This window comes from Capra hircus, chromosome 12 (genome assembly GCF_001704415.2).
Source record: "Capra hircus breed San Clemente chromosome 12, ASM170441v1, whole genome shotgun sequence".
Lineage (NCBI taxonomy): Eukaryota > Metazoa > Chordata > Mammalia > Artiodactyla > Bovidae > Capra > Capra hircus.
In genome coordinates this window covers 50,887,060-50,903,935 of record NC_030819.1, presented here as the reverse complement: position 1 = coordinate 50,903,935, position 16,876 = coordinate 50,887,060, and the positions used below count along the sequence as shown (strand labels likewise).

The following is a 16,876-nucleotide window of genomic DNA, read 5'->3' as shown; positions in this document are numbered from 1 at the left end:
GGTGTTGCTCTCTTGGTCATGACTGTGTCCTCAGATTCTCGCACACAGCAGACATCTCATGTATTTGCTGAACACCTGCCCCATCGTGTCATGACCTTTTTAGGGAGCAGGGAACGTGCTCTAATTAGGTGTTTCTCTCCTGCACCTAACAGAAGCATGCACATGGCAGAAACAAGGTCAGATGAGACAGATGGGCCCTCCTCTCTCATGAGGTGTTACAGACAAGCCACTTCCCTGACTGCCCACCAGTGCAAGTCCGCAGGACATGGCCAACCGTCCGGTGCACTGCTGAGGACGCAGACAGTCCTGGCCTTGACCCTACACCCAGAGTCCTGATGGGGAAGCCCCGCTGATGCTGCCATTGCTTGGTTGGTTGGTGCTATGAGGCTGCAGGAGGAGGCGATTACAGAAAAGATTGAGAGGCTAAAGATCTGGTATTTCCTGTCACTACACCTTCCTGCCCTCAAGACACAACTGATTCACTAGTGCTGGAGAGCCCACCAGGCAAAACTTCCAGACTCAGTCCCCAAACACCAAGCAAGTTTGCTTGAACAACAACTCATCAAGGGTATATCTGAGCACAGTATTTTTCAAGCCACAAGCCATTAAGTCAATACAGTGCTTTCATTACTAACACTGTCTAAGAAATTACAGAAAAGAGAGCAGCACATACCTCAGCAATTAGGATACTTACGTGGGTGTGGGTGCCAGGTAATGCTGCAAGATTTACTTCTGTCCATATTTCACTGTTACTGTTGTTTAGTCACTCAGTTGTGTCCGACTCTGTGACCCCTTCCTCTGTCCATGGATTCTCCAGGCAAGAATACTGGAGTGGGTTACTAGTTCCATCTCCAGAGAATCTTCCTGATCCAGGGATTGGACCTGAGTCTCCCGCCTTGCAGGCAGAATCTCTACCACTGAGCCACTAGGGAAGATTTACTTCCTACTGTGGATCATTGTTTTCAAAAGGGTAAGTCAGTCACTGGCCTAAGTGTTATTTTCACGTTTTTATTCCATTAAAAACAAAACCTAAATCCATAACTCATAGAACAGAATACACTTATTAAAAGTTTAGACAGTGTACAAAAATAAAGTCTGGATATTTAATCCAAAGTTCAACATGAGTATAATCTTGTAAGGTGACTTCTTTCCTTTAATAAATAACACATTAAAATTTTACTATTCTGGAAGCAAATCATCTCCTAACTCTTCATCAGCAAAATCATCCTCTTCCATTCTCTTTTTGGCTGCAGTTTTGGGTCTTTCTATTTGAGGGCCAAGTGGATCCACATAGGAGGCATCTGGGTTTCAGAGCAGATGGTGACATTAGAGGAACAGGAAAAACAGCAAATGTAGAACCAGTTAGACTCATTGTCAACAGTGAGCAACCCGAAGTGAGCAGGAATGCCTCCCAAGTCACGAGAAGCTTTGTCTGTGTTTCAGAAACTCCTACTGACCCCCAGATGGACGCGTCTGCCCCTCTGCCATCCCAGCAGACCCACAGGCACTCACCTGGCTCCTTGTTGCTGCTGCTCTCATAAGGCTCGTCTGTGCCAGGCAGTGCTCGGAGCTGGGCACTCAGTCGCTCGCCTTTGCTGCCAGCGCTACAGTTCTGGCCACTGTCTGGAAACAGAAACAACAGGTGTTGAACACGCTGGGGGAACACCACACTGCATTATGAATCTTACAGTATAGTTATCTGCCAAAAAACAGGCTGGTTGTTTCATCTGACAGCCAGTTTCCAAGGAATGTAATTCTCGTCTTCTGAGATTTTTAAGAAATCCCCTGGTGGGAAGCTCTACTATAGTCAGAGCATCACTTGAGTAGTCCTTACATGGCTCACATCCCACCAGGTGCTGGAGACACTGGCGAAGGTCTCCCAGTTTGGGGGGAGGGGCTGGGCCACCACCTGTGTGCAGCCTGGGAGCCACCCCAGCCTCATAGCCTCAGTGGGCTAGGAGGCCACAAACTCTCACTGCATGGCCGTGAGTCTGGTGGAAAAGTGGCAGCAGTGACCTCTCACCTACACAAGGTCATTCCTGTAAGATGCAGCAGTGGTTTCCCAGGTGTGGCCCTGGGACCACCACAGCTGGGACCCGGTCAGAAACACAAAGTCCCAGGCCCGTCCTGGCCAGCTCAGAGAGGCTGGGGTTGTATCTGTTTTAACCAGCCTTCCCAATGACTCTGATACACGATAAAACCTGAGGACCCCTCATGAGGAAGGGCACTGAGGTTTATAAAACAAATTACTGAGAAATAAGGCTACAATGAGACCAGTCTGATGCACAAAAAAGAACCATTTTCAAAGGCCCTCAAACATTTCAAAAAGAGCAATTTTGTACAAACTAATAATTCTGATTATATGTTCCCTATGGTACTCTCTCCTAGGCAACACTTTAAAACTCCAGTTGTAGGCATGGCATTTATTTCAACACACCACACTTAAACCAGCTCAGGTCTGGCCTCAACTGAACTCATGAAGAAATCCCTTTCCCCTTTATGAACTGTGATTCTCACCCAGACAGAACCACCAGAAATGTCCACGCTGAGATGTGAACGCACATCACTGGGTCTCCCAGGGCAGAAGTGGAAGTGGTAGGACTGGGCACCCTTTAACACACAGGCTGTGCTGTTTCTCAGTGAGCAAGTGAGAGTAGGGGACGCTGCTGAGGGTGGGCCATGTCCACGGGGGGCCCATGGTGCTGCAGGAGGGGCCCAGGAGGTGAAGTGGGGAGGAATCCAGGTGGTGCCACAGTCCCATAGACTCAGACCCTAAAGCCAGGGAGAGCCTGGCCCCGGGCTTGAGAGAACTGGAGGCAGAGGAGCTGACAGGCAGGCTCCGGGACAGTGTGGGGGCCTGGGGAGGAGGTGGGGCCATTGGCGATGACAGAAAACCAGGAACAAAAAGGCAAGTGTCGGAAAAGTGAAGCAAGAGAGCCGAGTGCCACCCAGGGCCAGGCCCTGATACCTGGCCCATCGGGAAGCCCAGCTTCAGCTCCCAGAAGCTTGTTTGTGCACCAGGACTGCATGTTTGTGTTGGGCTGACATGAGCTGGATGAGAGAAGGGAAAATTTGCTAAGAAATAGCAGCAGCAGCAGTGGGGAGGCCCCCAGGAGGCCCTTCTCCACACAGCCTTGGCCCTCCTCGGCCTGAGGCAGCATCCCAGGGCCTGGGGACACTCTCTGGGGCTGGACACTGTCCTCCAGGCTCTGACTCAGCTTCAGCAGCTCTCAGGACACCTGGCTAGGGGGGCCAGAGCTTCCAAAGTGGACTTTAAACGTGAGGCCTTCTAGGGGCCTCAGCCACACCGCACAAGCCCACGATGACCCGGGAAGGCAGTCTGGTGGTGGGTTTGGGAGGAACCAGTTGCTTACTCTGAACCGAGGATTTCTAGAGGGAAGCGTAGGATCTTGAACTTCAGTAAAGAACTGACGCTCCCCTAGGGTTATTCCTTAAAGGGACACCCAATTCAAATGCGCTCACAGCCCAGGAGCCTGCCTCCTAAGAGCAGGGGAGAGGGAGCAGAGGGCTGCTGGGGCCCTTCCTAGGCTCTTCTCAAGAACGCACAGGCTGATCCACAACTTCCCAGCTGCTGAGAACTGTTGGTGCACGCAGGCCCACGTTCCTCATCTACAACCCCAATTCCAAACAGCGTTAAAGCAGGTTTCTGGGGGGAACAGCTTCGTGTCAAGAATAAAACCTGCCTTGACCTGACGCTATCCTGGGCCATTATTTATCCTTGGTGTGAACATTCCCATTTCACTGAAGTAATGAGATGTCACCTGATACTGAGGTGACCCCAGGACTGTTACATAGCTGCGGTTCCCCTGGAGTAGTGGGGCTGCCCTTCGGGGCATCCAGGCACCCTGCTGCCTGCAGTGGCTGCACACACCTGGGGAGCAAAGCCCCGCCTTCAAGGAGAGGCTGTCTGGGCCATGTCCCACTCCGCCAGGCAGCGCCCACAGTAGATCAGGGCTAGTGGGTCCTTCCAAGTCGACTGATCCTGACTTCCTTGAGGGCAAGGGCCCTGTTTCATGTCGTTGGCACCCAGCGTGCAGCCAACAGTAATGAAGGGATGAAAGAAAGGCATCCCTAAGCTGTGGGCCAGGCCTGCCTGCGTTGTGACCCCTGGACCACAAGCAGACAACAGGATGAAGTCAGTTCTGTGTGCATGGCGGGGCTAAGTGTGGACACAACTCGGATCCCAATTTAGCACTTGGTTTTCTAATTAGTTTCCTTAAAACCACCCAACTTTCCCTAAATATCACTTCTACTACCCCCTGAAATAGAGAAAGAAGGCGGATTCTTTTGACGGGGGTTGGGGGGTGGGGGTGGTGGTTGGGGTGGCGGGAAGGAGGAGGAAAACATAACAAATCTTCTTATTAAGTAACGATGTTACAACAGTCACAGAGCAGGAACTCAGGAGCAGCCCAAAGCAGCGGGGTTTGCGTGGCTGGTCCAGAGGCATGCTGCCCAGTGCCCAGGCTGGCACCAATTTTGCATTGACATGCAGAGGTCCATCAGCATCCTGTGAGACCCCTCCTTACAACAACCATCTGAACACTGTGACACAGCAAACCTCACTGGTATGGACGCTTGCGATGATCTACACAACACAGACCATTTACTCATCAATCAGCAGAAACAGGGCTGGTTCCTTAACAACTAACGCCTGCAAACACCTGTTCATAATACAGCAGGCTGATGCTTAGAAAAGTAACTTTAAGTGAGATAAGTGACTAAAAGTGAAAGTAAGTGAGGCTTGCTGTATATAAAAAAACAAATAGGATGTTTCTGGATTGTTTCAAGGGGTTGCAGAAGCCAGTGCACTAGGATCTGCCCACCCTAGCCTCTCCAGGGAAATGGACACTCACCACTGCCCGCACTCCCATCTCTCCGGCCGCGGGGACACCCGCTGCTGTCCCGGCCAGACTTGATGCGCTAGAGCAAGAAGACCACATGTTAACAACGACACGCTGGACACAAGTCCTGCTTCAGTGAAAATAAGAATAGATGATATCCTGCAGGGACCACCATAGCCAAGTGTTGATTTATTGTTAAAACGCAGCCCCCAGGCCTGACTGGTCCTGCCTCCCAAGCTGGGTTCATGTGACCTGTCCTGGAGTTGGTCCCACAGGAGGAAGGCCCGGCTGTCCTGGAAATGAGGCAGGAACGTGGAGACCCCAGTCCCACTACACACACGGATGGCACTTGGGATTAACAGGGCAGGATCACCCATGCTTCTGCAAGTAACTTAAAAACCAAGTACTTTCCAGATGTGAAAGCTCAGATCTTAAACACAGCAGCTAGAGGTGGAGGGAGAAGGGGACTTGAGAGTGGGCTGTTTCTGCTTTAGCCTCATGTGACAACACTGGACCAGAACTGTTTCAGGGGGAAAAGGACAGCAGGGCTTTAAAATTCACCTTCCACAGTAAAGGCAGTATTAAATCTCACAAACACCTAAGGTCTGCCCAACAGTCTACTTTCCTAGATATAAAGCACCCATAAGTCATTAGAATTATCTCCAAACTGTGACATTCTTAGATTTCTTTCTGAATCTTATGGTTATTCTGTGTTTTGCCCAAGTTAGAATCTTTGAATTAATACTGAACCTGCCTCCAGCACTATCAGTTTCTTGTATGTATAAAGGTTTGTTGAGAGAAAACAGTATTCAGTAAATAGAAACAGAGAGTGTTGGACAACTATTTACAACTGAATTAAATTTTCTCAACAAAGGTTGATATCTTATTTAGATCTTTAATACTATGAACATAATTCCATAAATAACTCAAAGGACACATTATTTACACCCTCAAACCCAATAACTCTCCAATTTATTTATAAATTATCAGGTCATGGATGGGGTTATTGATAATGTAGTCTGCTAGGAAGAAGAAAACACTTTTTCTCCATGATCCAAGACTCAAGTCTGTACAGTGAAACACTCCTAAAACTCCAAATATAGGTAAACAAGTTCAAATTATTTTCTATTAAAAAGAAACCTCACTGGGAACCCCATCTCTCCCTTTGCTTCCACAGACAAAAGAAAACCCAAAGATGATGTAACAAAATAAAAATATTTATATCTATACTCAGATTATAGAAACTTGGTTTTCATCTGTGCTTAGATGTTCAGTCATGTCCAACCCTTGCAATCCCATGGACCATAGCCCACCAAGCTCCTCTGTCCATGGGATTCTCCAGGCAAGAATACTGGAATGGGCTGCTGTTTGCTCCTCCAGGGGATCTTCCCGACTTTAGGGATCTAACCTGCATCTCCTGTGTCTCCTGCATTGGCAGGTGAATTCTTTACCACTAGTGCCACCTCAGAAGCCCATAGATGAATAATTACCAGCATATTTAAAAACTTAGACAATGACAAAATAATTAAACTCGTAAAGACAAATGTCCATATAATCTTCCTCCCAGTAGGGAAGGAAGAGGGATACCTGGGGGCAGGAGGGACAGGTCCAGACTGGGGGAACCTTCTGGAAGAAGAGTAATGGAGCAGGTACAACAGTAACGGCTTACTGAGGGGCCCAGCCCCACAGCGAACAGGGCGGGTGCAGACACAGGCCCAGGGACACAGGCACATTTCAGGGACTGAGAAGCCTGTCTCATTTCTTTCTCAGCATGTGGTCTGTGCTGATGCCAGGAGAAGAGACGCTGCCATCTTCTCAGAGTTTCGACACCTCATAAAGTTCCTGGGAATCTGGACTGATCTGGGGGAGTGAGGTATGGATACAGGACTGACATGTGAAGGAAACAGCTATGTGACAGAACAGCCACAAAAAATGACCGGGGTCTGCATTCAGGGACACGGGAAGCTCCCCAGGTTGTTTTGCTAAGTAGGGGGAAAATGCAGGGTATAAGCAGTATTTTGTAAAAATCTCACTTTTGTAAAAAAAAAAAAAAAAGTTCCCATTTTAAAATGCATATTGAATATATGTTTGTATATATTTGTAAAAATGCTTGGGAATATAAATACCAAAATGATAATAATAGTGATCTCAAAGTCATGGTTTAATGATCTTCAGATTTTTCTCTACACATTTTAATTTGAATACTACTTACTAAAGTCATCTACCTATATTTTTAGAATAACACTTGTTTTTCCAATAATATGAAAAAAAAAGATGCCATTCCCATTTTGGGGGAAAAATGAGAGAAGAATGTAAACAGAGGAGTGTTGGAAGACGGCACCCTCCCTGCCATGAACACACAACACTGCTCACCCACAGGGACCCACCATGTGGCGCCCTCCGGCCACACTGTCGCCTGTCCCCCGGAGAGCCGCCACAGGACCCGGGGGTTGGGGTGGGGCTGCAAACTCTCCCAGTGACTGGATGTTGCTGACATCCAAGTATGTGGCCATTTTCTAGCAACGCCAGTGACAGACTGGGACAAACCTGGTTTCACTGTGGACAGTTTCCGAATGCTAACTGGGGGTAAGAAGGACAAAAGCCCAGGGTTCTGTCCACCACAGGGCTTTTATTCCGTAAGAGTTAGAGCCTTGTCTTAGAACAAGGAACAGATGTTCACAAGTTAAGAATCCTTAAGAAGACTGACTTCAAATTCAATAGAAAACAAAACTGAAGGCCTTTTTTTGTGGCTTCAGCTCCAAAAAACCCATGAACGTGGCTGTACCTTCCTGCTCACATCTCAGCTCATACCTTCCCGCCTCTGCACCAGGCCCTGAGCTCCAGCCACACCCTCTCTGAGGACCACACTGTGTCTATGGGCTGGGCAGAAGTGACCTGCATTCTTTTTATTCTCCCACCAGGTGACCAGCTTCTGGAGCACCTTCCCCATTCGACTGTTTCCTGAACAGGTGAACCTAGGACTAGCACAGAGCGATGGAAGCCCACAAGGCCCCCAAGCCTCAGCAAAAGGCACCAGAGCCTCACCTGGAGAGTGTCGTCCAGCCCAAATCACTACATGTTTTGCACCAAAGATAAATGTTATATGGGTTATCCTCTGGTTTTCTTTCTTCAACTTTGTAAATGCAATAATATATAAAATGTGCAAAATATTCTTGCTACTTTTATTACAATTTCCTTTACAGTCAATTTACAGCTGTGCCTTTAAGAGTTCTTCACATGGACTCTCTTTCCATTTAAGAAATATAGCCAAAAAGGTTTCTGCTCAAATAGCTTTTGGAAACAATTGGAAATTTAGGGATAAGTACCAACTACATTTTATATTAATTTTGAATGTCCCACGGTATTTTAAGTTGGCCAAAACAAACAATTTCTTGAAACTGTTTGATTTCTCTGGGGGGGGGGGATGGGAATGACAAATATTAAGACAGGTATTCTTTATTTATTAATGTTACAATATAACTGCTTTTTACAATGTTGTATTAGTTTCTGCTGTACAACAACATAAATCAGCTGTATATGTGCATATAACTCCTCCCTCTTGGGGAATTCTCTTTTTGAATATTTAAGAATTTAGAAATTCGATTTCTAAAATTGAACAAAGTATGAATATGTTTCATTTTTGGATGAGCAATGAAAACTTCCTGCATTGTGTAAACTGTCTCACTCCCATCCTCTTTTGCCTCCTAGTCATTCCCTTTTATTCTCTACTTCTCTCTAGTTTGGGCTAACATTTTTCTCTTTCTTGTATTTAAAATATTCAGTCTTCAATTCCTGCTCTTCTTGTTTTGCTCTTTTCCGGTTGTACAGCAAAGTTTCACAAATTTCTTGCAACTCATGTTTTTATGTTCAGGAAAGCAGAAATACAAAATGCTGAGAACCCAGCACTGCTGGGGGCTGCAGTGTCCCACCCTGCCCAGCTGTTTGTTGCTGCCCCCAAGGAACAGGGTGCAGGCTCCCTCCAGGCCCAGGAACTCAACCCAGAGCACAAAGGGAGAACAGTCATCTTCTCCATAAATGTTCCAGAAAAGGACACACTCCTCTGAAAAGTCAGTCCACAGAAATGAACTTGAGCTTTAATATCTTATACAGGATCTAGGGGCTTGGCGAGATCCATTATCGTGACCCACATAAACCTGAATCCATTTACCTGTCCTTCTGTGGCAGTGGTTTAGTCACTAAGTCATGTCTGACTCTTTGTGACCCCATGGACTGTAGTCCTCCAGGTTCCTCTGTCCATGGGATTTCCCTGGCAAGAATACTGAAGCGGGTTGCCATTTCCTCCTCCAGGGGATTTTCTCGACCCAGGAACTGAACCTGTGTCTCCTACAATGCAGGTGGATTCCTCACCGTCTGAACCACCAGGTCTACACAAATCCTTCTTCATTTGAAAACAGTTTTTAAAGTCCATGGCCTAATTTATTTTGTGTTTACTTTTCCCTTTAAATCAGACTTTGTATCCTAAGCTGGTGTTTGATCATTTGAAGGTAACCCTTCAGAAGCATAACTCTAGACCAGTGTTTCTTGAACATCGTGGATTAAAAAATTACCTGGAGAACTTATTTTTAAAACACAGACTCTTGGACTCCAGAGATCTAATTCCGGGGCCAGGATAGGTATAGGGCGGGGCCCCTGCTCTGTAAGACTAAGTTAAAGTTCTTTTAGCTTGATGAGGTTTTCCCAGGTGGTGCAGGGGTAAAGAAAGTGAAAGTAGCTCAGTCATGTCCGATTTTTTGCAACCCCATGGACTATAGAGTCCATGGAATTCTCCAGGCCACAATACTGGAATGGGTAGCCTTTCCTTTCTCCAGGGGATCTGCCCAACCCAGGGACTGAACCCAGGTCTCCTGCATTGTAGGCAGATTCATCATCAGCTGGGCCACAAGGGAAACGGAAGAAACTAGAGTGGGTAGCCTATCCCTTCTCCAGGGGATCTTCCCGACCCAAGAATGGAACTGGGGTCTCCTGCATTGCAGGCGGATTCTTTACCAACTGAGCTATCAGGGAAGCTGCCTCCTAATGAAGCAGAGGTAAGAGACACAGGTTCAGTCCTGGGTCAGCAAGATCCCCTGGAGGAGGAAATGGCAACCAACTCCAGAGTTCTTGCCTGGAGAATCCAGGACAGATTTTAAAAAGAATAAAACAGATCACATCCTCCAAGCAAACACAAGATAACCACATTTTGAAAGCAAATATGGAACTTGGGTTTAATTACCTAAGGTAATTATCTAAGTTCTTGAAAAAGTTTAAGCTTAAAGAATATATTTCTTTCTATGAAGGACAGATACTCAAAAATAACACTAAATTTTTAAATAGTCTCAAACACAGGAGGGAGTACTCACTTTCAGAAGTAAAAATACTGCAGGGAACACAAACACATACAACCCTTCAGGCAGCAGCACTATTCTCAGTGCCATGTCCTACTATACAACAGAGCAGCCCAACAAAAAACCACCACTGCTATACACGAGTCCCTGCATCTTGGTTCCCACAGGCATGGACTCTCCAGCTGAAGTCAGGTCTATAAATTAACCTACGGTTATTTGTAGTGGGAAAATTACCATTGTTAGTCTATTAGTAGCCACCCACTAAGGACTACACTGAATCTAATCCACTTCCTCTGATTAAGAACAAGGTTCTGACAGAAATTTATGCTAAAACTACAGTTTCAGTTATCTCTCCTTTCATGCTAGAGCATAAAAATAATTTCAATTTAGTTTTATTGACAGAAGCCCTGATATCACTCAGATGAGCACAAAAGGCTGATGTTTTCAGAACCAACAGACAGCAGGTTTCAGCTCATTCATGTGAGATACCTGTTCTCTGATTTCTTTCATTTTTTCCAATCTCTTTAGTTTTGTTGCATATTCTTGAACTTCTTTCAATCCAATGTCTGTGCAGAGACGGACCAAGAAACGTAGACCTAAATTATGAAAACCATTTTCAGAGAAGTGTTTATACATGGTGTTCAAAGAACAAATCAACATACTCAATCCTCGGGGACACAGTCTGAATGATGCTCACAAACAGTGTTTGTTTCTCCTGAAAAATCTCTGCAGTTTGCATTCCTGGCCTTCCAAGAAGTGGCCTCCTTGAAGGAGGGCTTAGAACGACTTGGCACACCTGCCCGCTGCCCTTCAGGGGAGACCATGACATCTACAATTCGAGCCTTTAGCTCCTCACCTGTTTCTCCTTTATGCATTTACAACTCCTGATATGTTATATATTTATTGTCTTTTCCTTCCCACTAGAATCCAAGCTCTACAAGGTCAGGATTTTCATCTGTCTTGTTTTCTGCCACGTCCATAGGACAGGAACAGTGCCATGTACCAGCACTGCAGTCACCTGATGACCTTTCTGGGTTCATCAGAAAAATACTCTGCTCAAAGTGAGGCTGCACATGGGTGCAGGTGTTTCTCCTATGCTAGCATCAAGGTAGGCTACTGATTATACCTGTTCTGAAAATTACCCAGGCCCAAGTGTCCTGGACATTCCCTGTGGCATAGATAATCGTTCGACTTTTATAAGGAATCCTAAACTCTCTTTAAAGAAAGAAATGTGGCCTTGCTGGGAGGCGCTCGCTCTGCCGTACAATGCAGAGGTGCTGTGACTACTGTGGTGGTCCTTCACCCATGTCAAGTGCGTCCCCAGGGGACACCTGAAAGCACCCAACAGAAGGTATGCAGCTGGTACTCTGTGGGTGGAGGCCAAGGATGCTGTTAGACATTCCGACCACCCCACAACAGAATTATCCAATCCCCAAAATCAGTGGTGCAGAGGCTGGAAAACTCTGCCTAGCAGACTGCTGGGTTTCCATTTCCAAAATGGAATTACTATTACTACTACTATAATGGGCTTCCTTGATAGCTCAGCTGGTAAAGAATCCACTTGCAATGCAGGAGACCTGGGTTCAGTTCCTGGGTTGGGAAGATCTGCTGGAGAAGGGATAGGCTACCCACTCCAGCATTCTTGGGCTTCCCTTGTGGTTCAGCTGGTAAAGAATCTGCCTGCAATGCGGGAGATGTGGGTTCAATACCTGGGCTGGAACTACTATAATGATTATTCTATCACTGCTCCCATTTAATATCTAAAGCATCAGTTTCCCAGGGTGGCCAAGCTTAAGAATTATATTAAAAGTTGTTAAAAAAAAAAAAAGAAACAGGAAAAAATCACACATCCAGGTCCACTGCAAACCTCAGGGAGACTCTCTGTGGGCTGGGCTATGGATTTGTGGTTTTTACAGGCTTTACAAGTAATCCCCATGTATCCTGTTTTTTTGACTGGTGTCTGGAAACTGCTGTGATCTAATGAACCCACATCTGAGCAGCATTACAAAACCCCTTGCTCCTAGGCTCCTTTCAAGGCCATAATTCTGAGCTCTGCTTTTCACAAAAGCCAAATTGACAAAAATATTACTGAAGGAACATGCAGCATATCTAACCCCTGGATTGGACTGTGCCATTGAAAACTTGGCCCAGAAAAGATCCGTTTTTACTGAAACGTGCCATTTTGTGTATAGTCACAAGGACAACATTCATAATGGTCTTTTCACACACGTATTCTACTTGTTGCAGGGATGTTAGCAGGAGTGCTAACGTTTCTCAGTGACCTTGCCCACCCTCCTAGGCATCTCAACACAACTGCAGCAAGAGCTGAACAGATCTGCTTGCTCCAAAAGAACTACTTCCTATTTGCTCATAAATAGTAAAGATTTCATTCATACAAACCACCGTGTTTTCTCTTTTTCCTTTAGCCTCAAGGCTGCTGCTGCTGCTGCTAAGTCGCTTCAGTCGTGTCCGACTCTGTGCGACCTCATAGACGGCAGCCCATCAGGCTCCCCCGTCCCTGGGATTCGCCAGGCAAGAATACTGGAGTGGGCTGTCATTTCCTTCTCCAATGCATGAAAGCGAAAAGTGCAAGTGAAGTTGCTCAGTCGTATCCGACTCTTGGCGACCCCAGGACTGCAGTCCACCAGGCTCCTCCATTCATGGGATTTTCCAGGCAAGAGTACTGGAGTGGGGTGCCATTGCCTTCTCCAATGCGTGAAAGTGAAGTCACTCAGTCGTGTTTGACTCTTCGTGATCCCATGGACTGCAGCCTACCAGGCTTCTCCGTCCATGGGATTTTCCAGGCAAGAGTACTGGAGTGGGTTGCCACTGCCTTCTCCAAGCCCCAAGGCTGCTCAGGGACAAATACAGTTTAGTGAGAATATACAACCTTGAATACAGTATTCTTCCCTGAAAAGTCCCATGGACAGAGGAACCTGGGAGGTTACAGACCAGAGGGTCACAGAGAGTCAGACACAACTGAGCAACTGAATAAACACACAGAATACAGTTATTTTGTCCTCTTCTGGATCCTGATCTTGTTGTTACTGTAACACTGCATTATTACTTCAAATTGCATCAAACCCACTGTGCAGTAAGATTGTGATAAATATTTTATACAAAGCCAACTGTATAAAAGGGAAATAAGGTATAACATAATGTTTAAAAATAATCTAATAAAAACTTCATTTGCTGTCAGTATCAGCAAGATTATTAGCATTCTGTTATCATAAACTCTAAAGGTATATTTTCAATCTCAAAAAGTTATATATTAAATGGATAGTTTAAAAGGCCTTTTCTATAACATACCAGAGTTTATAAACTTTAAAAAATCAATAATAAACCAAAATCTAGTCTTAAAATTTCATAAAGCTTTGAAATATAGATATCTTTGCTATAGAAGAGAATTAAGTGGTATATTTATTTGTTTTTAACCGAAGCCTTACTTTTAAAAAAATTCTTTTTTTTTGGCCAGGCTACGGAATTAGCAGAATTTAGTTCCCTGACCAGGGATTGAACATGGGCCTTCAGCAGTGAGTGGGTGAAGTCCTTTCCACTAGACTGCCAGGAAATTTCCCAATGATGTACTTAAATCCACCTACAATTAAATTCTATAAAAATGTGTGCTAAGTCACTTCAGTCTAACTCTTTGTGACAATATGGACTGCAGTCCACCAGGCTCCTTTGTTCATGGGATTCTTCAGGCAAGAATACTGAAGTGGGTTGCCACATCCTCCTCCAGGGGATCTTCCCAACCCAGAGACTGAGCCTGTATCTCTTAACATCTGCTGCATTAGCAGGCAGGTTCTTTACCACTAGCACCACCAGGTACTTGCATAGTCAATTTTTCTGATCCTATCATCACATATTTGAATACATGTACCAAAAGTTATAGGTTGGTATCTACATATGCAGCTACTGTAGCAAAGGTAATTATTACATCTTTAGACATAAAATGTGAGAACCTATACCCTCACAAGTTATAAACTGTAGTCCCACTTACATTCTACATTTTCTGGAAATTTTCTGTGAATATCTTTATAAGTGTCTAATGCTTTCTGGTAGTTACCTATAAGTAAAAGAGAAAACAAACAAACAAGCAATTATAGAAATTCACAGGATTCAGCCAAGGACTAATTTAAATTCCATATGCTGGCACCACTTCACTGGTTTAGAAGAATGACTTTCATACTTGCCACAAATGTAAGTAACCACTCTTAATACAACCTCTGGAAGAAAATGCACAAATAAATTTGAAAAAGGAATAAAAGCAGATGTAAACCAGTGATGGCCGAAACTTAGTTCTACTTCTTGTTCTACTTCTTAAAATAATTTGAGAGACTAATTGCAATGTTATTCACCTGGAAAAGATGAAAAATAACTTGTTTTGCAGTTTTTATTTTGAAACATTAAGAAGTTTATAGGAGGCATTTTATTTTGTAATAAAGTAATTTAGCTTCACATATCAGCAAAGAATAAAAAAAAGTGAATTTTGGATCAAAGATGTTTGCGAAAATCTCAGGAAATAGCTTTGGCCCTGTGTAGGCCTCCGTGTACAAGAGGGCGACCGCCCTCAGAGTCTGGCGAGAATGACCAAGGTGAAGCAGGAGCGTCCAGCTCGGCTTTGCCGGGTTAGCTGAGGCAGCTTCTCTTCCCCTAACCTACACATCGGAGCTCAGCCCAGAGGACCTCACACACACACTTCACAGACGGGCGTTCTGTGAGTTCAGGCAACTGATGTAATAAAATGTGTGTACACAGGTTATACTGCCAACAGGAACATAACTTTTTTCCTTATTGTGGTAACCACTGTGTCTTTCATATAATGCCTCAAATATGTGTGCTTATCAAAAGTTAATATTAATAAATACACAAAATTAGAACACATGTATATACATAATGACCTAAACGACAGAAAGAAGCAACATATATTAAAATGAATAAGAGCATTTACCACTTCTTCTAAAACAACTAGCTACCATCAGCTGCCATTTCACTTGTGTAGGCCTATAAAAGAAATAAATTAGATGAAATTAGATGAAACAAAAATAATCTGTGGTCATACAACTTTATAAAGCCATTTACCTATACTATCTTCTGATTACTTTTTGATATATGATTAGATCATTTTGTTATTAAAAACAGCATATGTATAATGTCCTTCACCATCATCTGCTGTATTTTGGTATCAGGAGATTTAGATTCAGAGTCCTTCAACCTAACTCACACCTTTATTTAGCTGTAAGAATAAAGCTCATCAATCTGGGTAAAGTTCTCAGCATTCTATAGTAAACCTTTGCCAGTTCTTTGGCTTAGTACCTCGGGCTTGGAAACTGAGCTTTAGGCTTGCAAATTTAGTACCTAAAGGCAATTTTTGACCTTGTATTTGAACAATTAGACTTCAACTAAAAATAAAGTAAAAAAGAATTCTACTCATCCTTTTTTTATCCCCTTAAAAAGAAATAAATGAATTTTTTTTCTAAAATAAACATGACCAGGATTTCTAAAGACTACTATTAAAAATTTCTAAGAAAAAATTTGACAAAATAAAAGACTAGGGAATAATTAATGTTCTCCTCACTTTATTTTTCCAAATCAAATATGTAGTTGATTTACAGTATTAGTTTCAAGTGTACAGCATAGTGATTCAAATGACTCCATTTAAAGTTGTTCTAAAATATAGGCTATATTCCCTGTGCTGCACAATATGGCTTTGTGTCTTATTTATTTTATCCTCATAACCACTCCCTCCCCACCTTGTCCTCCACCTCCATTTTCCCCACATTTAATGTTAAAATTCAGTTAGGCCAAATACAAAGCAGAACATGGTATAACCCAATTATTTTTGAATCAGACATGTATAGAACATTCTGATATGAACTTAAAGCCATCTTTAAAAGTTTCATTCTTAATATATAATATATGGAGAAGGCAATGGCAAACCACTTCAGTGTTCCTGCCTTAAGAAAACCACAAACAGTATGAAAAGGCAAAAAGATATGATACCAAACTGTATAATGCATATCAATTATAAATTGAGACAAGTGAAACATTTCTATTAGGGTTCTTTCAGAAATTAAACCCAGCCCTTGGACTGAGATAGTAATTTTCTAATTGACAAAGAAATAATAGTTGCTTGCTGAGATGTGAAAAACATGAAGTACCTTAAAGAAGTTTTTTTTTTTAACTTGTGCATAAAAAGTAAATATATTTATCACAATAAAGACTGAGTCAAATGAAACACAGAAAATGGAAATGACGAATGAATGTTCACTATAACTGTTCAGGAGAGCAGCACGTCTATCAGATTTCAGGTATTTAACTAAACACAAAATCATAACAGTTACTTACTGTATAAGAGAAGCTCTTTCAAAGTACTGAATGGCTTTTTCACAAAACTGGGTGTCAATGTAATAGGCCCCGAGCCACTCGATGACCTCAATGTTGGACGGGAAATACCTATATGACTGAAGAGTGAACTAGTCAACAACGGTTCAGTCTGCAGCATTTACCCACTGGCCACAGTAATTTATCCAGTGTGACATGTCTTAATTAAAACACACTAGCTGTCAGAAGCACTGTACAAGCTTTGAAATTGCAAAAGATTTGGAGAACTTAAGATTCGCTTGACACATTTTTCATTTATCTGTAAACATCTTTTTAATGTAC

The 16,876-nt window shown here is 43.7% G+C and overlaps 1 protein-coding gene across 3 annotated transcripts in view; it reads right to left on the bottom strand.

The window, feature by feature from the left end:
• Positions 993-16,876, bottom strand: part of IFT88 (intraflagellar transport 88) — a 60,506-nt gene continuing 44,622 nt past the window's right edge. For 2 of the 3 annotated variants that reach the window (XM_018056539.1, XM_018056538.1), the window contains 7 exons: positions 16,559-16,674; positions 15,162-15,214; positions 14,211-14,276; positions 10,697-10,803; positions 4,875-4,941; positions 1,513-1,623; positions 993-1,301 (listed from right to left, as the gene is read on the bottom strand). In XM_018056539.1, the coding sequence (XP_017912028.1) occupies positions 1,180-1,301; positions 1,513-1,623; positions 4,875-4,941; positions 10,697-10,803; positions 14,211-14,276; positions 15,162-15,214; positions 16,559-16,674 (642 nt within the window). In that variant the 3' untranslated portion in view covers positions 993-1,179. The remainder of the gene's footprint in view (positions 1,302-1,512; positions 1,624-4,874; positions 4,942-10,696; positions 10,804-14,210; positions 14,277-15,161; positions 15,215-16,558; positions 16,675-16,876) is intronic. The other variant, XM_018056540.1, reaches the window with a different exon arrangement.